This window comes from Scyliorhinus canicula, chromosome 4, assembly GCF_902713615.1.
Source record: "Scyliorhinus canicula chromosome 4, sScyCan1.1, whole genome shotgun sequence".
Lineage (NCBI taxonomy): Eukaryota > Metazoa > Chordata > Chondrichthyes > Carcharhiniformes > Scyliorhinidae > Scyliorhinus > Scyliorhinus canicula.
In genome coordinates this window covers 27,944,183-27,969,015 of record NC_052149.1, presented here as the reverse complement: position 1 = coordinate 27,969,015, position 24,833 = coordinate 27,944,183, and the positions used below count along the sequence as shown (strand labels likewise).

Genomic DNA, 24,833 nt, shown 5'->3' with positions numbered 1-24,833 from the left:
CTGAATGAGCCTACCATGGGGAACCTTATCAAATGCCTTACTGAAATCCATATACACCACATCCACTGCCCAATCCTCACCACTGTGTCTCGTCACATCCTCAAATAATTCAATGAGGCTTGTGAGGCATGACCTGCCCCTCACAAAGCCATGCTGACTATCTTTAATCAAACCATGTTTTACTAAATAATCATAAATCCTATCTCTCAGAATCCTTTCCAATATTTTGCTCACCACAGACACAAGACTGATGGGTCTGTAATTCCCAGGGATTTCTCTATTCCCTTTCTTTTTTTTTTAAATGTTTATATTCTCCATTTTCACATTTTCCTTCAAAATTTACACCCCACCCACAGACAGTAAACGGTAACAAATACAAAATCAATCCCCTTAACAATAACAACGATCCCATCCTCCACCACCCCAGACAATGGCCCACCTGTCAATATATGCATCCAATAAAACTAACCCTCCCACGGTGGAAATAAAAAACAAAGGAGAAAAAGAAAAAGGAGTCCAGGACCGCCCATGGTCACCATAGAGTCCACTCCCCCCCCCCCTTCCACTCAACGGCATCCAACCTCTGAAAGAGAACCGTACATGATACCCAAGAGTTGTAAACACCCCCCCAAACTCCTCCCATCCACTGCCTCTTGTAAAACTCCTCCCCCCAACCTCGGTTTATTCCCCCCAACTTTCCACCCCGGCTAGACCACTCGGACCCTGTTCTGCCAGGCTCCGATGGCCGCAGCCCCTCCCCCCACCTCACTCCCGTTCACTGGCCGGCTTAAACCAGCCAGCGTGGAGGCCCCCACCCGGGTCCCTTTCCCCCTTGCCCGGCCTTAGGAAAGCCCAGAAATCCCCTTTTAGCACACAAACCCCGTATATACACCTACACCCCAAAGAGCCCTCACTTCGAGTGAAAGTCCATCACTTCTCTTGTCCAAATATGTACAACATTGGCTCCTTTAGCCCATACACCCGCATGCAGTGAAACAAAAATTAAGAAAATACAGTCATGAGGTTACATCGGCACATGGCCATTTCTCAGTTCTGCCACAGTCCTTCTGCCTTCACAAACTCCTCCGCTGCTTCGGCCGTTCCAAAATAAAAGTCCTTGAGCTTGTAAGTCACCCTCAGCAACGCTGGATGTACAATGCCGTACTGCACCTTGCTAATGTACAGTGCCCTCTTCACCCGATTGAAAGCAGCCCGCCTCCTCGCCAGCTCCACCGTAAAGTCCTGGTATACACGTCTACCAGCTCCAGCCCACTGCACCACCTGCTTCTGCTTGGCCCAGCACAGGACCTTCTCCTTCACACTGTACCTACGGAAGCAAAGAGTCACTACACTTGGCGGCTTACTTGCCTTTAGTACAGGCCTCCACGACCGATGAGCCCGATCCAGTTCATATCGGGAGGGATCCTCCCCCTCCCCCAATAGTTTCGCCAGCATCGCGGCAAAATACTCAGTCGCCCTCGGCCCTTCAACTCCTTCGGGCAGCCCCACAATCCTCAAATTCTGTCGCCTGGACCTGTTTTCCAGGTCTTCCATTTTTCGTCGCAGATCCTTGTTAATCTCCATCACCTTCCACATCTCCTTCCCCATCGAGGTAAAGTGCTGCAATAATGTCTCCTCCACTTCCTTCAGCGCCTCCCCTTGCTCCCACACCTCCACCACTGTGCTCGCCACCGCCGTCGTCACCGGGGAAATCGCCTCCTCCACCTTCCTCATTGTCTCCATGTATTTTGTAAACTGCCTTTCGAATTCTGCAGCCATCACCTTAGTTATTTCTTCAGCTATAAGCAATACGGCCTCCCCTGGTGCTCCAGCCTCCATTTTCCTTGGTGACCTTTCCACTCCCCGACGGACCTTCAGCTGTTTTTTTTACGGCCGTTTTTTGCTCACCCTCGACATTTTTCTTTACTGTGTGATGGAACCATCAATTCACTAGACACGTGCTTTAAGATATGAACAGTGGTTTTAATCTACTTACAACAGAGCCAGCCTGTTCCACGTTGAACTCTCGATGAACTGAACGACTGGCTCTGAGCATTGGTATTTATACAGCAGTCCAGGGGGAGGAGTCGTGGGCGGAGCCAAGGGTGGAGCCCTGTACAAACTCCTAAGCATTCCCAGCGCTACTCCTCCTAGTGGTCGGGCAACGCAACTGCGCTTATCAATGCATGGTCTCATGTATATACAATACAGTGTGAATTACGGAGTTACATTCACCACATTCACCCCCTACAAAACAATCAAGTCCGGTGGGGGTGGTGGTTCATAGATTGAGTCTGTCCGGTGGTCGAACTGTCCGCTGCGATCTGCGGAGCACCAGGGTTGCAGCCTCTTGCGGTGGCTGGACGGGTGTTGTGGGTTGGGGTACGATGGTGGACTCCGGGGAAGATCTCGTCCGAGCTCCATACCCGTCTGGTTCGACTGGGGACGCTGGGGGTTAGATTTGTAGCTGTACAGAGGAGGGATCTGATTGCGTGGAGCACATCTGGGAGAACTTCCTGCCAATGGGAGACTTGGAGATTTCTGGACCGGAGGGTCAGTAGGACGGTCTTCCGGACCGTCGCATTCTCCCTCTCCACCTGCCCGTTCCCCCTGGGGTTGTAGCTGGTAGTCCTGCTCTAGGCGATGCCCTTGTCGAGCAGGTACTGACGCAGCTCGTCGCTCATGAAGGACGAACCCCGGTGGCTGTGCATGTAGCTGGGGAAACCAAACAGGGTGAAGATACTATGCAGGGCCCTAATGACTGTGTGGGAGGTCATATCGGGGCACGGGATAGCAAATGGGAAGCGGGAGAACTCATCTATGACGTTTAAGAAGTAAAGGTTCCTGTTAGTTGAGGGGAGTGGCCCTTTGAAATCAATCGTGAGGCGTTCAAAGGGCCTAGAAGCCTTGACCAGGTGGGCCCTGTCTGGTCTATAGAAGTGCGGTTTGCACAGATCGGGCAGTTTCTGGTGACGGCTTTTACCTCCTCAGTGGAGAAAGGCAGATTTCGGGCTTTGATGTAGTGGGCGACCCGGGTGACCCCCGGGTGGCAGAGGTCGTTGTGGATGACTTTCAGGCGGTCGATCTGCACGCTGGCGCATGTCCCGCGGGATAGGGCATCTGGGGGCTCATTGAGCTTCCCGGGTCGATACTTAATATCGTAGATATAGGTGGAGAGTTCGATCGTCCACCGCAGGATTTTATCGTTTTTAATTTTGCCCCTTTGCGAGTTGTCAAACATAAAGGCAACCGATCGTTGGTCGGTGATGAGGGTGAACCTCCTATCTGCGAGGTAGTGCCTCCAGTGACGAATAGCCTCCACAATGGCTTGTGCTTCTTTTTCGACTGCCGGAGTTCCGAAGCGGAGAGGGTACGGGAGAAAAATGCAACTGGCCTTCCTGCCTGATTTAAGGTGGCTGCTAGAGCTACCTCTGAGGCATCGCTTTCAACCTGGAAAGGGACGGATTCATCCACCGCCCGCATGGCCGGTTTGCCGATGTCCTCCTTGATGCAGTTGAAGGCCTGGCGCGCCTCAGCTGACAGGGGAAATAGTGTGGCCTTAAAGAGTGGGCGGGCTTTGTCCGCATATTGAGGGACCCACTGGGCATAGTAGGAAAAGAAACCCAAGCACCGTTTGAGAGCCTTGGGACAATGAGGGAGGGGGAGTTCTAAGAGGGGGCCATACGGTCCAGGTCTGGGCCCAGGACTCCGTTTTCCACGACATAGCCGAGGATGGCTAGTCTGGTTGTGCGGAAAACGCATTTCTCTTTGTTATAAGTGAGGGTTAATTTCTGAGACGTCTGGAGAAAACGGTAGAGGTTGGCGTCGTGGTCCTGCTGGTTATAGCTGCAGATGGTGACATTGTCCAAGTACGGAAACGTGGCCCGCAGCCCGTACTGGTCCACCATTCGGTCCATTGCTCGTTGGAACACCGAAACCCCGTTAGTGACGCCGAAGGGGACCCGGAGGAAATAGAAGAGGTGGCCATCAGACTCGAATGCCGTGTAGTGGCGGTCCTCCAGGCGGATTGGGAGCTAGTGGTATGCAGACTTCAGATCCACCGTGGAAAAGAGCCGATACTGGGCGATCTGGTTTACCATGTCTGCAATCCTGGGAAGGTGATACGCGTCAAGGAGCGTAAATCTATTTATGGTCTGACTATAGTCGACAACCGTACGGAATTTTTCCCCGGTCTTGACGACCACCACCTGAGCGCTCCAGGGACTGTTGCTGGCCTCTATGATCCCCTCACTGAGAAGCCTCCGGACCTCCGATCGGATGAACACCCTATCCTGCAGGCTGTACCGCCTGCTGCGAGTGGCTACTGTATTACAGTCCGGGGTGAGGTTGGCAAAGAGAGTAGGGGAGAGAATCGCAACGTGGCTGGGCTGCAGATAGTGAGTGGGGGTAGGGGTCTGCCGAAACTGAGGGTGAGACTCTTGAGATTACACTCTTAATCAAGGCCTAATAAGAGTGGGGCGCAGAGTTCGGGCAGGACGTAGAGCTGGAATTTGGCATAGCTAGCGCCTTGGATTGTGAGCGTCGCGGCGGTGCGACTTTGGATCTGGACAGAGTGGGAGCCAGAAGAGAGGGAGATAGTTTGCCGCGTGGGGAAAACGGGGAGCTAACAGCGTCTTACCAGATCTGGGTGTATGTAGCTCTCAGTGCTCCCGGAGTCGAAAAGGCACGGCGTGCTGTACCCATTAATTTGGACCGTCGCCATCGAGTTTCGCAGATGCTTCGGGCGCGATTGGTCCAGAGTGACTACGCTGAGTTGTGGGTCGTCAGCGGCTTGATCAGCTGTGCTGGAGTGGCCCCGTGATGACTGCCCTCTGAGTTCGTAGTCGTCGAGGTGAGTTTCAGAGTTTGAAGTGGATGGATCCCAATATGGCCGCCCCCATGAGTTGCACATGGCCGGCCGCATGGAGGAGGATTGCCAACATGGCTGCCCCCATGAGTCGCACATGGCCGGCCGCATGGAGGAGGATTGCCAAGATGGCCGCCCCCATGAGTCGCACATGTCAGGTGGGGGCGGAGTCGGCATACAGGCTGCAGCATTTCGGTGCCTGCGGGCCTGTGAATTCAGGGAACGAGTGCTTTGAGCCGTGGGAGGGTTAGAGGCTGGGGCTTTCTTCGCCAGACACACTCTGGCATAGTGTCCTTTTCGCCCGCAGCTGCTGCAGGTTGCGTTGCGGGACGGGCAGTGCTGCCGCGAGTGCTGATCCTGGCCGCAAAAGTGGCAGCATTGTGGCTGGGCGGCCGCGTGGCGCAGGCCAGGGGGAGTCGCTGGTCGGGGGCCCATGACGGGGTTGCGGGGTCCACGGGGAACGAGGTGAGGCTGCGGAAGGAGACCTCCATAGTGGTAGCAAGTTCAACAGTCGCTTCAAGATTTAGGGCCCCCTTTTCCAGCAGTCGTTGGTGCATGTAATTTGACCTAATGCCCGCAACAAAGGCATCGCGTACAGCAAGTTCTCTATATTCCGCCGCGGTAACCGCCTGGTAATTACAGTCACTAGATAACGTTTTAAGCTCTCTCAGGAATTCTGCGAGCGATTCCGTAGGCCGCTGGTGGCGAGTAGTAAACACGTGTCGCGCGTAGACTTCATTTACAGGCCTTACATACATTTTGTCGAGTAGCGCTAGGGCTTCAGTATATGAACCGGCGCAGTTTAGTTGAGTAGAGATTCTGTGGCTCACCCTCGCGTGCAGTAGGCTCAGTTTCCACTCCTCTGTTGTTTCGGCTGTGCTTGCTTCCACCAGGTAGGCTTTAAAACATCGCAGCCAATGAGAAAAAATTTATTTTGCCTCTGCATCCTGCGGGTCGAGTTCCAGTCGCTCAGGCTTGAGGGCTGATTCCATGATTGATCCTGACTGTTTTTCTTTACTGTGTGATGGAACCATCAATTCACTAGACACGTGCTTTAAGATATGAACAGTGGTTTTAATCTACTTACAACAGAGCCAGCCTGTTCCACGTTGAACTCTCGATGAACTGAACGACTGGCTCTGAGCATTGGTATTTATACAGCAGTCCAGGGGGAGGAGTCGTGGGCGGAGCCAACGGTGGAGCCCTGTACAAACTCCTAAGCATTCCCAGCGCTACTCCCCCTAGTGGTCGGGCAACTGCGCTTATCAATGCATGGTCTCATGTATATACAAAACAATGTGAATTACGGAGTTACATTCACCACACTGTGCCTTTACTGTGCCTCATCTGTGCCTTCTCCCTGCTTTTGCCGCCTCCGTGGACCCATGAAACCGTGCTTAAAGCCCCGAAAAAGCCGTTTCCGAAAGGGAGCCCTCCATTGCGCTGCTGCCTCCCGCCCACCATCACCGGAAGTCCCCCCTATTCCCTTTCTTGAATAGGGGAACAACATTCGCTTCCCTCCAAACATTTGGTACTACTCCAGTTGAGAGTGAGGACGCAAAGATCATTGCCAACGGCGCAGAAATCTCCTCCCTCGCTTCCCGTTGTAACTTTGCGTATATCCCATCAGGCCCAGGGGACTTATCTATCCTGATGCTTTTCAAAATTTCCAGCACATCCTCCTTCTTAATATCAACCTGTTTGAGTCTATTAATCTGGTTCACACTATTCTCATGGGCAACAAGGTCCCGCTCTCCAGTGAATACTGAAGCAAAGTATTCATTTAAGGCCTTCCCCATCTCTTTAGACTCTCGGCACAAGTTCCCTCCACTAACCCTGATCGGCCCTACTCTCACTCTGATCATCCTCTTATTTCTCACATAAGTGTAGAATGCCTTGGGGTTTTCCCTAATCCTTCCCACCAGGGCTTTTTCATGCCCCCTTCTGGCTCTCTTCAATCCATTTTTGAGTTCCTTCCTGGCTACCTTGTAACCCTCTAGAGCCGAGTCAGAACCTTGCTTCCTCAACCTTATGTAAGCTTTCTTCTTCCTCTTGAATCGAAGCTCCACTTCTCGTCTTCCAAGGCTCCTTCACCTTACCATTCCTTCCTCGTCTCAGTGGTACAAAACTATGCAGCACTCGCAGCAAGTGCTCCTTAAACAATCCCCACATTACTGTTGTGCATTTCCCCAAGAAAAATTGTTCCCACTTTAAGCTGCTCAGCTCCTGTCTAATAGCAGCATAATTTCCCCTCCCCCAATTAAATAACATCCCATACTATGTGTTCCGAGCCCTCTCCATGACTATGGCAAAGGTCAAGGGGTTGTGGCCACTGTCACCGAAATGATCTCGCACCAAGACATCTGACACCTGGACTGGTTCGTTGCCGAGCACCAAGTCCAAAATGGCCTCCCCCCTAGTCGGCCTATACCAAGAACAAAGAAAAATTACAGCACAGGAACAGGCCCTTCGACCCTCCAAGCCTACGCCGACCCAGATCCTCCACCTAAAACTGTCGCCAAACCTTCTCCAAAGCATCCACATCCTTTTGGTAATGTGGCGACCAGAACTGTACGCAGTATTCTAAATGTGGCCGAACCAAAGTCTTATATAACTGTAACATGACCTGCCAACGCTTGTACTCAATACCCCTTCCGATGAAGGTAAGCATGCTGTATGCCTTCTTGACCACTCTATCAACCTGCGCAGCCACCTTCAGGGTACAATGGACCTGAACAACCAGATCTCTCTGTACATCAATCTTTCCCCTATCTACATATTGAGTCAGGAATCCTTCCTGTACACACCTGACAAAATCTGCATCATCCAAACCATTTGCACTAAGGAGGTTCCAGTCAATATTAGGGAAGTTGAAGTCACCCACGACAACAACTCTGTTACTTCTGCACTTTTCCAACGGGCAGCACAGTAGCATGGTGGTTAGCATAAATGCTTCACAGCTCCAGGGTCCCAGGTTCGGTTCCCGGCTGGGTCACTGTCTGTGCGGAGTCTGCACGTCCTCCCCGTGTGTGCGTGGGTTTCCTCCGGGTGCTCCGGTTTCCTCCCACAGTCCAAAGATGTGCTGGTTAGGTAGATTGGCCATGCTAAATTGCCCGTAGTGTCCTAAAAAAAAAGTAAGGTTAAGGGGGGTGGGGTTGTTGGGTTACGGGTATAGGGTGGATACGTGGGTTTGAGTAGGGTGATCATTGCTCGGCACAACATCGAGGGCCGAAGGGCCTGTTCTGTGCTGTACTGTTAATCTAATCTAATCTGCCGCCCAATCTGTTCCTCTATCTCTCTGCTGCTATTGGGGGGGTCTATAGAAAATTCCCAATAAAGTGACTGCTTCTTTCTTGTTTCTGACTTCCACGCATACTGACTCAATAGACAAACCCGCCTCAACTACCTCCTTTTCTGCAGCTGTGCCACTCACCCTCCTCTTTTACCTCCATCCCTATTCTTCTGAAAACATCTAAACCCCGGAACATCTAACAACCATTCCTGCCCCTGTGAAATCCATGTCTCCGTAATGGCCACAATATCGTAGTTCCAGTACTGATCCATGCTCGAAGTTCATCTCCCTTATTCCTGACACTCCTTGCATTGAAACAGACACACTTTAACCCATTCCACTGAGTATAACTTTGCCCTATCAACTGTCTATCCTTCCTCACAGACTTGCTGGATACTATTTCTGCCTGTTCAAGAGCTACCCTTATCCTCTGATCCATAGCTCTGGTTCCCATCCCCCTGCAAAACTAATTTAAACCCTCCCAAAGAACTCTAGCAAACTTCCCACCCAGGATATTGGTGCCCCTCCAGTTAGGTGCAACCCATCCTTCATGTACACATCCCAGCTTTCCCAGAAGATATCCCAAAGATCCACATATCTGAAGCCTTCCCTCCTGCACCAGCCCTGTAGCCACGTGTTCAGCACTCGCTCTCTGTTCCTTGCCTCACTTGCACGTGGCACCGGTAGCAATCCTAAGATCACTACTCTGCTTGCCCTGTTCTTTAGCCACCAACCTAACTCCCCAAAACCATTTTTAAGATCCTCATCCCTATTCTTAGCTATGTCGTTGGTGCCTATGTGCATCATTTCTGGTGGCTCCCCCTTAAGAATCCTGTAGACTCGATCCGAGACATCCCTGGCCCTGGCACCCGGGAGGCAACACATCTTCCGGGAATCTCGTTCGTGACCACAGAATCTCCTATCCATTCCCCTAACCATTGAGTCGCCTGTCACTATTGCTTTCCTATTCTTCCCCCCTTCCCTTCTGAGCCACAGAGCCAGACTCAGTGCCAGAGACCTGGTCGCTAGGGCCTTCCCTCAGTCGGTCGGTCATCTCCCCCCCCCCTCCATAGAGTATCAGTGGCCCAGCGGCTGAAAGGTGAGAGGTCAGTGGCAGCCATTGAGTATTGAAGTAAAGGATTGAACATCTGGAGGGACTGCACAGTGCGAACAATATCGGAGGGCATTTATTGGAAAGGTCACTCCCCAGCTCCACATCATCTAATTCAGGGAGCACTCAGCAGTTAAGAGGAGAGTGGAGGAGAGACAGAGATCAGTTCTGCCACGTGGATCCTCATAAGGTTACGAAGACACACAGACAAGGAGGGCGCATAGGGTCACGAGTGCAAGCTAATGTTCAGCAAATGTGCTATCCAGCTGAAAAGGTTTACAGACAGAGGTTTAACTTTATTGAAGTGTCAGGACACCAGTGTCTCTAAAAACTGCATCTGTCCAGGCAGGTGGTAGCAAACTTGCAGCTACTGGAGGAGGAATTTGTGCCGATGGGAGGTGATGGTCACCCATTACCTTGGTGGTGCAGCCGAGGGGCTCAACTTTTACACCTCAGCCTTGTACCACGGATTGGCAGGAGACGTCTGTTGGATCTCCCGGTCAGCCAATCAATGCATTACACACGATGGGTGTCATGTACCAGATGCCAGGACAATACATCAGCCAGCACACTGATCAGGCCAACCAGGCCGATAGGGTTTAACACCATTGCTGGATTCCTTAAGGTAGAGGGGAAATTGGCTGCATGCACCTGGCCATCAAGATACCCACAGAGCAGCCAGAAACCTTCAGTAATAATCTCCTCCAACACTCACTTATTCTACGAATCTTGCAGCTGTTCCCCGAAAGCTGCCGTGACTCATTCATCCTTTGAGTGTCCTGAGTACCTCAGCTCTTCAGGGCCACCTGAGAACCTTATAGGGTGGGTATTGGGTGACAAGGGGTATGCACTAAAAACATTGCACTTGCACCTATGTGAAACCCCACCACCAAGCCAAAGGACAACGACAACCAATGCCACGTGGCTACAGGGGCCACCATTGAACAAGCCGTGGACCTTTTTGGAATGAGCGTGGATGCCTGGAGAGATTTTGGGAGGGCAGGGCGGGGGTAGTCCTGCAATATGCCCCATCAAGGTCTCACATTTCATGATAATATGCAATGCTGTGCACAAGCGGATTCCTGAGGGGAGCAGTGTTGGAGACAATGGTGATCACATTTGGAGGAGGATCAAGACCAAGAGACCAATGAAAATGCACCCATGCGTCTGATGTCAATAGTCATTGACATGCATGTCAGATATATGTGACTCACTCTTAAGCACATTTTTCTCCCAAAAGACCATTAAAACCCCTGGAGATGATTCCGTCTTCTGGAGGTCATCTTCGTGGCCTTTCATTCGGCACTATTAACATCTCAGTGGTTACATGTTACATTATTGTAAGGGCTAAATTAACCATTGGCCTCATTCTGGGCCCATCTATTCAAGCCTTCCATCTCAAGACCTCAACATCTGGTAATGGCGCACTGCTGGAGAAATGAACAAGTAGGATGCATTAGAAGATCTTTAAATTTGCACAAACGTGGATTTATGCAAGCGCTGACAGGTGCTCATATGTTCTCCTAGTGCCCACTGTTGATTTTGGAGGCATGTTTCTGCCCAATACTGCTCCAGTACATGAGATGGGCACAGAGATGGCATTTGGTTGCCTGAGCTCCAGAGAGCCAGATGCATTTATAACTGTTTGCATCTGTGCAGGGGATACCTCTGCCATCGAGGCTGCATGAAGTATTCATGTCACCGTCAACGATCTACCAAGAAATTAAGGTATGATCTTGAGATGAGCTCCCATAGGCCTCAGGCAGTTCGCTACTCCTCAACCTTTCAAGGTCCACTTGCCCTTCCTTGCTTACCTGAAATGGCTGAGTGCCTTGCAACAGGTTCAGCCATCTCAGTGGCATCGCGCCTGCCTATCACCCACGATAACTCGTGGATAAGGCCATACGATGGAGGTTGGTGTGCACCTCCTGCATCCACTGGATTGTTTGCTACGTGTGGCTCTCCAGGAGTGTCGCAACTCTCTGAATCCTGGTCAAATGCCAGAGACATAGTGCCACCCATGGCATGGACTCCTCCATCGTACACGCATGGGAGGAAACGGTTTCTGGTAATTCTAACCAATTTTCAGACTTTTCATGCAGCTCCAGCGTCTGTTGCTTTGTTGACGACCCACAAGGTTGGCCAATTGTGTGAAGCTGAGCATTGCTGAGCTCATCATCTGATGGGGAGTAGCCACAGCTGCCATTGACTCCATTACCTGCTAATGCATGTCTGTGCTGGGCTCACCAGCTGGTGCCACCTGCTCTGTAGTGGTGATCTAACCAAGGACATGCCTTCTACTCATTTCTCCATGCCCCATCATATTGGACTTTCCTCTTCAGTTGATTGCAAGGGCCTTCGATTTTCAACTTCAATGAGAAATGACTAATATGACCAGGATAAGAATACATGAGGTGGTTTTCCGTTCCTTGACTGTTTAGATGAAACACAAGTCCTCTTCCTGATGGATCCTCCATCTTTAAGTAGCCATTCTCCCTTTAGATGGCAGCTCTTCTGGCATCATCAAAATTCACTGGTTCCGCTGTTGGCCATGACTCATAATCCTGAGAATGGGAGCCTTACCTGGACCCGTTCGAACTGGTTAAATGGTCTATCGACATGAGAGTATCTACACTGGCGCATAGTGCACTAGAATGATGTGACACTGTCTCCTCAGATAGCAAATCCTCCTCTGAGGTGGCCGTAGAAGCGAAGCATTCCGCTTTCCCTCACCCACTATTGGACTTGTGGGGCAGATAACACTGATGTTCGCATTTTCAGCTGCCTGCCCTTGATAGTGAATTTCCTGTGTTCAAAGGCCATAGCTTAGAACGTTTGATGCCCACATCCATCACTATACTCACACTCTATAGGCTCCACACCCACCTAGCCCATGGTGACAGGCTGGCCTGCTGCAATCCAAGCTATATCCCTCACCTGCTCCATTGCAGTTCCCAAAGCACACAACTTCCAGTTCTCTGCTCCCTGGTATGGTAAACACACTTCTCTTCCAAGCATGTCCATGTCGTGTTCTTTCTTGTCTCATAGTTCAGGTGCATTCATCAGCCTATGCCAGTTTCCACGTCCAGGAATGTGCTACTGGGAGATCTGCTGTAAATGGCCGTTCAGTCTTGCCAACACGGTTATCACCTCTCACTGACCGTAGGCCTTCGGTGTGAGTCAACTCTGCCTTTGATAATAGGCTGGGAGTCAGAAAGACTGTCAAAATAGCATGAGAAGGTGAATGGTTGGGAGCCTACCCAACATCTTCCTGCCGCCAAGTCATTTGTCAGCGGGCAAGTAAGTTGGCAGGGATGCCACATACCAGGAATCCAATTGAATCTCTTAAATGGCCAATTACGATTTCCCATCTCTGTGGGCATTTTGTCTGCATTCAGGAAAGGGGTACAATGGTGGGTTAGGCTACAACATGGGTAACCATCCAGAAAGCCTAGAGGTAATGGCGGGGTGAGGGCTGCTTTTTGGGTCAACCAATGAACAGCTGAGGTACTGCTGTACCCTGGCAGTAATGGCAGGTACGATGTCAATGCTATCACCTGTACTTCACAATACCTTCCACCAATCACCAGGGCCAGTCTGTCTGGATGTACTGACCTCCCATCCCACTTATCCCTCTTCAATTGAGGTAGCTTCTCGGAGCTGCAGGCCCAGTGATAGCCACCGCTAGCTGTAGTGTGGCTGACCTGCTGACTCTCTAACTGAGCCGGCAGCTCATGGGAGGTGGGCAGCTATTATTACTGGGGATGGGAGCCCTGCTTCTGGCCACTTTATTTAACCGTCTCTGTGAATATGCCTCCTTGGTCTGGCTTTTAACCGGAGTGGTCTTTGATACCTGCAGGCAGGATTTCAGTCATTGAGGAAAGAATTCGACCCCGCATCACACTGTGGGCGCTGATCCTTCACCATGCCTAATGCATGGACCAGCTACCTTGCTTCACATCTCATGGGCACTATTTGACATGCAGGGTTGCAAGTGTACTATATGGAATGCCAGCCACAGGGTAGCGTTACTGAATATCAGAGCCACCCTTCCTCTGACTCCAGTCTTTGCTGCACAGCTTTCAATGATCACCAGGGCCAGTCTGTCTGGATGTACTGACCTAAATAAAGGTTGATAGGGTTGTGAAGAAGGCCTATGGTGTGTTGGCCTTTATTGGTAGAGGGATTGAGTTCCGGAGCCATGAGGTCATGTTGCAATTGTACAAAACTCTAATACGGCCGCATTTGGAGTATTGCGTGCAGTTCTGGTCGCCTCATTATAGGAAGGACGTGGAAGCTTTGGAACGGGTGCAGAGGAGATTTACCAGGATGTTGCCTGGTATGGAGGGAAAATCTTATGAGGAAAGGCTGATGGACTTGAGGTTGTTTTCGTTAGAGAGAAGAAGGTTAAGAGGTGACTTAATAGAGGCATACAAAATGATCAGAGGGTTAGATAGGGTGGACAGTGAGAGCCTTCTCCCGCGGATGGACGTGACTAGCACGAGGGGACATAGCCTTAAATTGAGGGGTAATAGATATAGGACAGAGGTCAGAGGTAGGTTTTTTACGCAAAGAGTGGTGAGGCCGTGGAATGCCCTACCTGCAACAGTAGTGCACTCGCCAACATTGAGGGCATTTAAAAGTTTATTGGAAAAGCATATGGATGATAATGGCATAGTGTAGGTTAGATGGCCTTTAGTTTTTGACTTCCCATGTCGGTGCAACATCGTGGACCGAAGGGCCTGTACTGCGCTGTATCGTTCTATGTTCTATGTTCTATCAGCCCCTCTCTCAATCCCCTCCATGTGTTCAGCCTATATGAAGGCTGCAAACTGGTCTTTCAATATATTGCTGTCCTTTGGACAGAACTTCCGGCCACTTTCCAATTGTTATTGCCTGTAAAAGGGAAAATCTCCCAAGCATATCCTGCCATCCATGTAACCCAAATGCGACCTCAGCATTGGGACTTTGTCTCAATTTTAGGGAGCGATGAACTAGGGCTGGAGAGCTGGCGAGGAAGCATTTAACATTGTCACAACATGTGATGAAAGGAAGAGGTGGATAAGAAATCAAAACATTATAGTTTTGTTTGTGGGAGAAAGTATTAGTGCAGTTACCAATGATAGATTAACCATTAAAAGCAAGATTTAACAAAGAACAATACAGCACAAGAACATACGCCAACCATGGTACCTGCCTAAATTAAAAATGTATGTACGTACGGACTCCATATCCTCCCATTCCCACCCTATTCATATATTTGTCTAGATGCCCCTTAAATGCGCTATTGTACCTGCTCCCACCACCTCCCTAGCGGGACTTACTAAATTGAAAAGAAATAGAGGGAGATGAATTCTTTGATAAGAATGCCATCCAGAAGGAAACCGCACAGTGTGTCATGTTAATATGCACAAAAGATATTTTATAGAGAAGGAAAGAAGGAGGAGGTGTGAATCATGAAAAGTCAGAGAAAAGAGATAAATCCACATGATTCTGAATTTGACATTTCTCAAATTAAACTGGATAAAGTTTTAAGAAATTGGGATAAATTATTGAGTTACCTTCCAGGGGGAATCCAAATGACCTAAAAGAGTTACTACAGTCACATAGAACTGTATGTGGGAATAAATTGGTAAGTACGAAAGTAATTATGCATGAGTAGATGTAGGAAATGCTAGTCCCATTAAACAACATCCGTATAGGCTCAATCCACTAAAGTTAACACAGGTACAAAAGGAGATTGACAGCATGCTTAAGGATAATATCATTGAAGTGAGTTGCAGCAATTGCCGCTCACCAATTGTCATTGTACCAAAACCGGATGGAACCCAACGATTGTGTGTGGACTATAGAAAGGCAGTTAGGAAGTCAGATTAGTATCCTATTCCTCGTTTGGGAGACTGTGTTAAAAAGGTGGGGTAAGCACATTTTATTACCACACTTGACTTACTTAAAGGAAATTGGCAAATACCTTTACCTGACAGGGCAAAGGAATTTTCGGTTATGTGACACCAAATGGTCTGTATCAATTTAAAGTCATGCCATTTAGAATGAGGAATGTGTCAGCAACATTCCAAAGATTAACCAACAAGGCAATTTCTGGACTAAGCCATTGTGCAGTGTATATTGACAATTTGGTGGTGTTCAGTCAAACTTCAAAGGAGCATTTGGAACATTTAAAGGAATTACTCGATTGACTATAGGAAACTGGATTGGTTGTAAGTTTGGCTAAAAGTGAATTTGCGAAAGCTCAAGTCACATTTTTAGGCCATACAATTGGACATGGTCAGATGGCCCCACAGAATGTGAAAACAAAAGAAAAACAAAAAGGAGGGGAAAAGTTCTGAGAATTCTGTGCATGAGTGGATTCTACTGGAAATTCATGCCAAATTTCAATAGCGTGGTTGCTCCGCTGACTGAACTTCAAAACAAGCACAAGAAATTTCAGTGGCATCAGAATGTCAGGAGGCATCTGCTAACCACCGTACCAGAGTTGATGACACCTAATAATGCCAAGCCATTTCAGGTAGCAATAGATGCGAGTGATGTGGGGGTTGGCACTTTAGTGCATCAGGAAGATGACAAAAGAATCAAAAGACTTATTGTTATTTTTCTTGGAAAATAAATATTTATCAAAATAAATATTCGACCATCGAGAAGGAGACGTTGAGTTTGGTATTGGCGTTACAACATTTTGACATTTGTGTTGGTAACAATTCATCAGAGACATTTGTATATTCAGATCATAATCATAGAATTGATTCAATTATACGTAAAGACCATGATTCATTACACTTTTTGGACAAGTTTAAAAATCAAAATACGAGACTGTTCAGATGGAGTTTAATGTTATAACCATATAAATTTAAAATTCTATATGGGGCAGGAAGAGAAAATGTGATTGCCAATGCTTTATCATGACTGTGAAATGAAAGAAGAGTGGAACGTTCAAAAATGGAAAGGAAAGACTGAAAAGGACTATACTCAAGTTTACATTTGCATGCTTAAAATGTAAAATAATATGTATCTTGTAGAGTATAAGTTGTATTTAATCATGAGAAATGTTTAAAGTTAAAAGGTTTTGGAAAGATAAGCGTGGGGGGGGGGGGGGTGTAACAAATGCAGGATTTTAGATATATTGGATTAGAAACATTTGGCAATTTAAGGGTTAAAAGCCTGGGTTAGCTTATATTTGATGTGGAGCCAGCGTTGGACTGGGGTGAGCACAGTAAGAAGTCTCACAACACCAGGTTAAAGTCCAACAGGTTTGTTTCAAACACTAGCTTTCGGAGCACTGCTCCTTCCTCGGGTGAATGAAGAGGTAGGTTCCAGAAATATATATATTGACACAGTCAAAGATGCAATACGATGCTTTGAATGTGAGCATTTGCAGGTAATTAAGTCTTTACAGATCCAGAGAGAAGGGTAATCCCAGGTTAAAGAGGTGTGAATTGTCTCAAGACAGGACAGTCCTCTTCATTCACCCGAGGAAGGAGCAGTGCTCCGAAAGCTAGTGATTTGAAACAAACATGTTGGACTTTAACCTGGTGTTGTAAGACTTTTTACTAGATTATATTTGATTGCAGTATTCATGTTTTTACAAGAATCTTGTTTGGCAAGACCAGAAGGCTTTTCGGAGCCAGAGGTGAAATTGACCATCATAAAGCCTGGGTTAATGCATTTTTGTTTGACTAGGGGTAATCCCAGGGTAGTTAATGTGTTTTCAGCCTGGGGAGTTAATTTATTGTCAACTTGGTGAGATGATGGCACTGCAGGGAGGATCTAAGGTATTTAGACATTTTGAGGAAGATTTTGAGTCGAGTTCTGATCTGGCTAACACTGAATTCACAAGTAAATTATTTTGCTCTCACAGTAGGATAGTTAATAAATGATTAACAGTATTTAAAGCAGAGCAGACCTGTCTGAGGACAAGGGGGAAGCTGAAACAACTGAAACAGCTTTTTGAAGACATCCATCCAGAGCCTGCAGTGATTCTAACAGGAGACAAATCTGTCCTGGAAAACAAGTATTACTCTGTGCCATTGGGATTTAGGATGGATTGAGAGCTTATGTTTTCCTTTTCTTGTTGTTTAATTGGGAATAGAGATACAGGTTGAGCATCCCTTAACCGAAATTCCAAAATCTGCACTTTTTTCCAAATGCAGACGTGACAGCACAAATGGGAAATCCCACAAAGATCCTCGGCAATGTGCAATTCCTAAAACACATCACACATCCACAATTCCCAACGTGTGCTGCATGTGCACAATTCCCAACACGTGCTGCACATGCACAGTTCTCAATGCTTGCCGCACGTGCACAGTTCCCAACACGTGCCGCACGTGCACAGTTCTCAATGCTTGCCGCACGTGCACAGTTCTCAACACATGCCACACGTGCATAGTTCTCAATGCGTGCCGCAAGTGCATAGTTCGCAACACGTGCCGCAAGTGCACAGTTCTCAACACATGCCGCACGTGTACAGTTCTCAATGCTTGCCGCACGTGCACAGTTCCCAACACGTGCCGCAAGTGCACAGTTCTCACCACGTGCCGCACGTGCACAGTTCCCACGCGTGTCGCACGTGCACAGTTCTCAACACATGCCGCAAGTGCACAGTTCACAACACGTGCCGCAAGTGCAGTTCTCAACACGTGCACAGTTCCCAACGCGTGCCGCACATGCAGTTCTCCAACATGTGCCACATGTGCACAGTTCTCAACACGTGCCGCACATGCAGTTCTCAACGTGTGCATCACGTGCAGTTCTCAACGCGTGCATCACGTGCAGTTCTCAACGCGTGCATCACGTGCAGTTCTCAACACGTGCCGCACGTGCAGTTTCCAACGCGTGCCGCACGTGCAGTTCCCAACGCGTGCCGCACGTGCAGTTCCCAACGCGTGCCGCACATGCACAGTTCTCAACACGTGCACAGTTCTCAACACGTGCCTCAAGTGCAGTTCTCCACACGTGCCGCACCTGCACCATTCCCAATGTGACCGCAACACGTTCTCAACATGTGCCTCACGTGCAGTTCCCAACGCGCACCACACGTGCACAGTTCCCAACATCCACCGCACGTGCACAGTTCCCAACAGCCACCGCACGTGCAGTTCTCAACGCCCACCACACGTGCACAGTTCTCAACACGTGCACAGTTCTCAACACGTGCACAGTTCTCAACACGTGCCGCACGTGCACAGTTCTCAACACGTGCCTCAAGTGCAGTTCTCACCACGTGCCACACCTGCACCGTTCCCAATGCGACCGCAACACGTTCTCAACACGTGCCTCATGTGCACAGTTCCCAACGTACACCGCACGTGCACAGTTCCCAACGCGCACCACACGTGCACAGTTCCCAACGCCCACCACACGTGCACAGTTCCCAACGTGCACCGCACATGCACAGTATATTCCGAAATCTGAAAACGTCCGAAATCCAATATCGTGCCGAGCATTTTGGCTAAGGAATTTACAACCAGTAGTAATTAAGGGTATTATATTTACTGAATTTAGTATTGTTTAAGTAACTAAGCTATTTTCAGGTGGGAGGTTTAATACATTTTATTTTCAAAATACCAAACCCCTATTTCTTCATGCAGTCACTCCTGGGCCGAAGTATTCTTTCTGCACAGACTTGCAAACTAAACCAGAAGATTGGGGTTTTGGACCAATATCTTAGCCACTGTTGGGGGTCTGGTCTGGGATCGTAATAGGCATTCATTCACTGTTAACCTTTTTTAAATTATTCAATTAGCCTGAATCCGAAATCAAAAAAGAAACTTGAAAAAAATAACTTGTAATGCACGATTCAGCATTTCCATAACACTTTACTATTAATCTTCGTTATTAAAAGTCTGATTCTTTGTACAAGTGGTGCTGCTCTAAACGGTCTTGTTAGCAAGCATGGATATTTACTGCATTAATTTCTAATAAAACAGATTTGCACTTTGGCACCAATATGCTGATGAACTCAGAAAGACACTCGCTCCTTGTTCAGCACAAGCCAAACAAACCGCCTACAAAATGCTGCTGGTGAAGCAGCACGTTGCAATAATTACCATCCTATCAATGTTTATAGTGTAGATTGAGGAGCAAGCGAGAACAGCGTCGAAGCTACAAAAAGGAAGTTTGCAGATCTAAATGAGTGTCTTTGGAAACCCCTCAATCATTCTGTGTTCAAAACAGCCAACTCTGTCCACTTCCAATCGTTCAAATATATCGACCTGTTTACAGCTCGGTGTGTGGCTGAGCCCAGCAATAATCAGTTGCTCCTCCCGCCCGATAGTTAAAGCAGAATCCTGGTACCTGCGAGTCCTTATTTTCCCAATAACTTGCTGCCGGTTCGCCCTCATTGCTCCCCTCTGCATTGCGGGGTTTGCCGTTCTGCAGCGTTTCCTGTTGCCCGGCTCAGTGGAGAACTGCAACAAGCCAGTGACCGCTGCCTCCTGCGGTGCTGCCCCGATACCAACTCCGCTGATTGACGGCAGGGGAAAGTGCGGAAGATTCCAGTCTGGGACTCTAGAGGGGCAAGGCGGGGAGGGGCGGGGCGATTGAGTAGGTTCAGTGTTAAAAGTGCAGCAGGAGTCTCAGAATATATGTTTACAGATATTGGAAAAATCAAATAGGCTTGAGTCAAACCTCCCAGAGTGAATGTCACTCAGTCCACTGTGTTACCCGCTTCTGGGACTCAATTTCCACGCACAGAGAAGAGGATTAATGATTAGCACAGAATGTTGGTGTGTAATGTGCCCTGATAGATGCCCCCTTCCCCACACCCCCAATCTGCCCTGTAAGGCCCCTGCCAAATGTGCCCGGTTAGACTCCCACCCTGTTAGTGTGCCCTGTTAGACTCCCACTCCCCAACTCCGTTACTGTGCCCTGTTATACTCCCCAACCCTGTTAGTGTGCCCTGTTAGACTCCCACTCCCCAACCCCGTTACTGTGCCCTGTTAGACTCCCCAACCCTGTTAGTGTGCCCTGTTAGACTCTCATCCCGTTAGTGTGCCCTGTTAGACTCCCACTCCCCAACCCCGTTACTGTGCCCTATTAGACTCCCCAACCCTGTTAGTGTGCCCTGTTAGACTCTCGCCCCGTTAGTATGCCCTGTTAGATTCTCGCCCCATTAGTGTGCCCTGTTAGATTCTCGCCCCATTAGTGTGCCCTGTTAGACTCTCGCCCCTTAAGTGTACCCTGTTAGACTCTCACCCTGTTACAGTGGCAGACTGGCCAGGGTGTCAGCTTGCCCGATGGCAAGTGGGCCCCTGATGAAGTGGGCCCCCTATATCAAATAAAAATGCAATAAAGAAACAAACAGACAACTGTTTTAGTAATAAAAAGGAATAAGAAAAAAAAGAGAACAGGACACAAATAAGCAGTGCATGAAAAGGAACGAAGCAGGGGAGGTAGTGGAAGGATGTGGAATAGGGGGGCCCGGGTCGGGCATAATTAAGGAAATTCCATGTTTTCAGCAAGAGTGTGTGAATTTAAAGATAAAGTTACAATTCGTGATTTGAGATGGTCGGCAACTTCAAAGGATATCAAGCAGTAGTCCTGGTTCAGCCGGTACACCAATCCGTGGCCCGGAGAGCCAAGAAGGGGCCTGTGAATCTCTGAAGGGCCCTTAAAAATTATAATTAATTAGATAAATAAATCTCCAACTTCTTTCCTGAGATTTGTATTCTAACTTAATAAAACATAATTGTTTTTAAAAAGAGCAATATCAAATAAAAATGCAATAAAGAAACAAACAAATAATCACTCAGTGTATGAAGGAATGAAGCAGTGTTAAACGGGTGTGAAAATAAGTGGGGGGGGGGGGGGGCTGGTTCACCCGGGTCGGACATAGTTGGAAATCCACGTTTTCAGCAAGAGTGTGTGAATTTAAAGATAAAGTTACAGTTCGTGATTTGAGATGGTCGGCAACTTGAAAGGATATCAAGCAGTACATAGGGTCGTGAGGTCACCGAAAAGGAGAAGCGGTACCTTTGACCGTGAATCATGAGGTCAAAGATATTGAAGTGATAAGCCTTGATCGGTAAGCTCAAAGGGTTGCGACATGTAACACTACACTGGTATCAAACTGGACATGTTAACTTTGGTCGTGGGACCATTCTTAATGTCTTATTATAGTCGGACCAAACTTCTAAGTTTCAACAGTTGTCTCAGTTGCTTGCTGGTGTGAACACTGGACAGTGGATTGTCTCCTCTTCTGAAGCTGCATAGGCCACAGTAGTATTGACTAATGAACATAGCCTATTGAAGTGTAAGTAAGTTATTTTATATTTTTTTATCAAGTAGGGGTTTATCTGGCGTTCCTTCAAGTTATTCTTGCAATCATCAATATTCATTTTTCCCAATGTGGGCTATTTTTAATTAAGTTTTTATTTCAGGAATATTACTCCTACCAGCATGGAAAAGAAAAAGCATAAATCTGGGTCACTAAAACGCAAAGAACAAAAAGAAGCATAAAGGAAGGAATCAGCCAAGCGATGCAGGCCTATTACAGAGTTTATAATACCATAAGCACAATCCACATCAATATCCAGTTCTGCAACAAATAATCAAGAAGCAAGAAACAATGCTCATGGTGAGGATGCAATGACATGTGAGTTACAAGAACAGAGAAGAGCTACTTTGAATGTAGAGACAAATACAAGTGCGTCCATTACTAATCAACCCAGGTCCAATATTTCTTCTGGCTTCCTTGTTCCGGTATCTGTACTGACTGTAGTTGCAACATCTGAACACATAGCTTCAACTTGTGACAGGGAATCAGATATTACTTCAAGCATAAATGACTTGGTTTCTGAAGCACATCCCGTAAATGAACCTACGCAAGAAAATGAAAGATCAATTACTGAAATCTTCCAATATCCATCACGAGCAAAGCTAAAACAGTTTTTTGCTGAACATCCACTTCAGCCACTTGATGATCTGCCATTTGATGCTCGTTTGTATGAGAGGAAAATTATGAATGACTCAGTCCCAAGAAAATGGCTAACATATAACAAAGAAAATAGATGCTTATATTGTTCATACTGCTTAGCCTTTGAGTTTCCCAACACTTGTAATCCATCACCCTTTGTACGTGGCTTTAGTGACTACAGCCGTATTAGCCAGAGCTTGACTTTACATGAATCGACAACAACACATGTCAGAAATGCTCAGCAATATATCAGTGTGGTTAATGATGGCACCTTAGATAAATGTTTTGCAGCATCACTAATTAAAAGGAAAGAAGAAGTATTGAAGCAGAGAAGTATTGTCATGAGGATTATAGACATCATAAAGATGTTAGGCAAGCAAGCACTTCCTTTTCGAGGTCACAGAAATGAATCAGCCTACACTCTAGATAATGAGGTTCTGAATCATGGCAATTTTTTAGCTACAGTGCAGTTGATGGCAAAATATGACCCCATTATGGCAGCTCACGTTTCTGCAGTGCAAAACAAGTCTAAACAAAGAATCAAACGATTAGAGCAACAAGGAAAGGCTCAAAGTAAAGACCGTGGTGGACTTGTTACATACCTGAGTAAAACAACTATAAACACGTTAATCAAAATTATGAAGAATATGATACAAGAAAGAATTAGTCATGAAGTTTCTCAAGCAAAATATTATTCCATTCAGGTTGATTCAACACAAGATAATTCATTCATCGATCAGTTTAGCATTATTATTTGGTATGTGCTTAAAGGTATTATCTGTGAGCGACTACTTTCAGTTGTGCCAAGTAATGATGGTACAGGACAGGGACTTTTTGATCTATTGATTGAAATATTACAGCATCTTAAAATTGACCCCCAAAAATGTTTATCTGATAGCACAGATGGCGCTGCAAGCTACCATGGCCAGTATAATGGTTTACAAAGTAAAATTGCTGATGTGGCTGATTAACATGTTCATATATGGTGCTGTGCCCATGTCTTGAATTTGGTGATAACTGAAACAACAAAATGTTGTGTGCCTGCAGTTTATTTTTTCAATTTGCTCCAGAATATAGCAACTTTTGTGAAAACATCATACAAGAGAATGGCTGTATGGATAGAAGTTGTTGGAAAACATCTAGGACAAGAAAAAATGAAACGATTAAAGCTAATTGGTGAGACCAGATGGTCAGGAAAATCCAATGCAGCAACAACTATATTTGGATGTTTTGATGATGCCGCTGCCAGTACTTTCGTAAATCTATTGACATGCTTATCAATGATACAAGATTTAGAAAAGTTTGATGCAAAAACAAAACATGAAGCAAATGTTTTACTTCAAAGTCTTCTAAAGTTTCAAACCATATTGACATCATTTACTTACTTGTATATATTTGAAACTACAACCCCATTATCAAGTTATCTACAGACAAGTGGTTTAGATATGTTTACTGCATGGAGTTTGGTAGATTCAGCTAAACAAAGTTGAAGGAACAGACAAGAACATTTGATAACGTTCACAGCAAGGCTTTGGAATTTGTAAATAAATGTAATGACAGGATTTCACAGATGAATATGGATGAAAATCAAACATTGGAAATTGATGCGTTGGAAACAGCATTTCCAGTTAAGAGGCAGAGGAAGAAAAAAAGAATGGCAGATGAGCTTATTGATGATTAAAGAAATTCCTCAGGTTCTCTAGCTGATTTTCGAGTAAATGTGTTTAACCTAATAATGGATCGCATTGTCCAGTCACGAGAATCACGCTTTGTACAACACAAACAGTTGTATAAAGATTTGTCCTGCTTGGACCCAGCAAAGTTTAAAACTATTGCAGAGAAGGGCCTTGAAGATGAAGCATTGGAAGGTATTATTAAGCTGTTTCCACAAATCAGCAAAGATCAAGTAATATTGGAATTGTTATATTTTGCTTCAAACTTTGATGTATTAAAGCTATTGCTTAATGATGGTGAGAATATGGATTCCAGTTGCAACAATTGTAAAATTTGCAGCACTTGCCCATCGTGTGCATTACAAATTCTGGCATCCAACAGACTTCATGACAAGGCATATGATAACCTTTATGAACTTTATAAAGTCATCTGCACACTATCAGTTACTCAAGTCCAATGTGAGAGGACATTTTCAAAGCTAAAGATTATAAAGACAAGGTTAAGAAATTCACTGTCTGAGGAGAATTTGGAATCATACATGTTGCTATCCATTGAAAAGGAATTGTTAGATGAATTGGATGCAGAAGCAATTATTGGCAGATTCGCACAATCATCTAGCGAACACAAACGATTGCTCTTAATATAGTGGACTGCATGCAATGCTCTATTGTGCTTTTGAACTATCTGTTAATGTGTAAATTGTGCAGTAAACTATTTGAAAATATCAACCAATTACTTACAATTAAAAAAATAAAATAAAACATTCAATTATAACATTCTGTATTTACGTTTGGTATCTACTGCCAGTAATATGTACAGTACATGTACACTGTAATTACTAAGAAATACACATTTTTTCCACAAAAATTTCAATTGTACCCTTTTTTCCATATGTATTTTTTGAAAATTTTATTTATTCGTTATGAAAATTAAATGATAGCATTGTAGTTGTGGGTGG

At 46.6% G+C, this 24,833-nt stretch overlaps 1 protein-coding gene across 3 annotated transcripts in view; it reads right to left on the bottom strand.

Annotated features, from left to right (window-relative positions):
- The window catches only part of LOC119964441, a 46,113-nt gene extending 26,353 nt beyond the window's left edge, over positions 1-19,760 (bottom strand). For 2 of the 3 annotated variants that reach the window (XM_038793918.1, XM_038793919.1), the window contains exon 1: positions 19,582-19,760. In XM_038793918.1, coding sequence (XP_038649846.1) covers positions 19,582-19,643 — 62 coding nt within the window. In that variant the 5' untranslated portion in view covers positions 19,644-19,760. The other variant, XM_038793920.1, reaches the window with a different exon arrangement.
- Between the last annotated feature and the right edge of the window lie 5,073 nt (positions 19,761-24,833).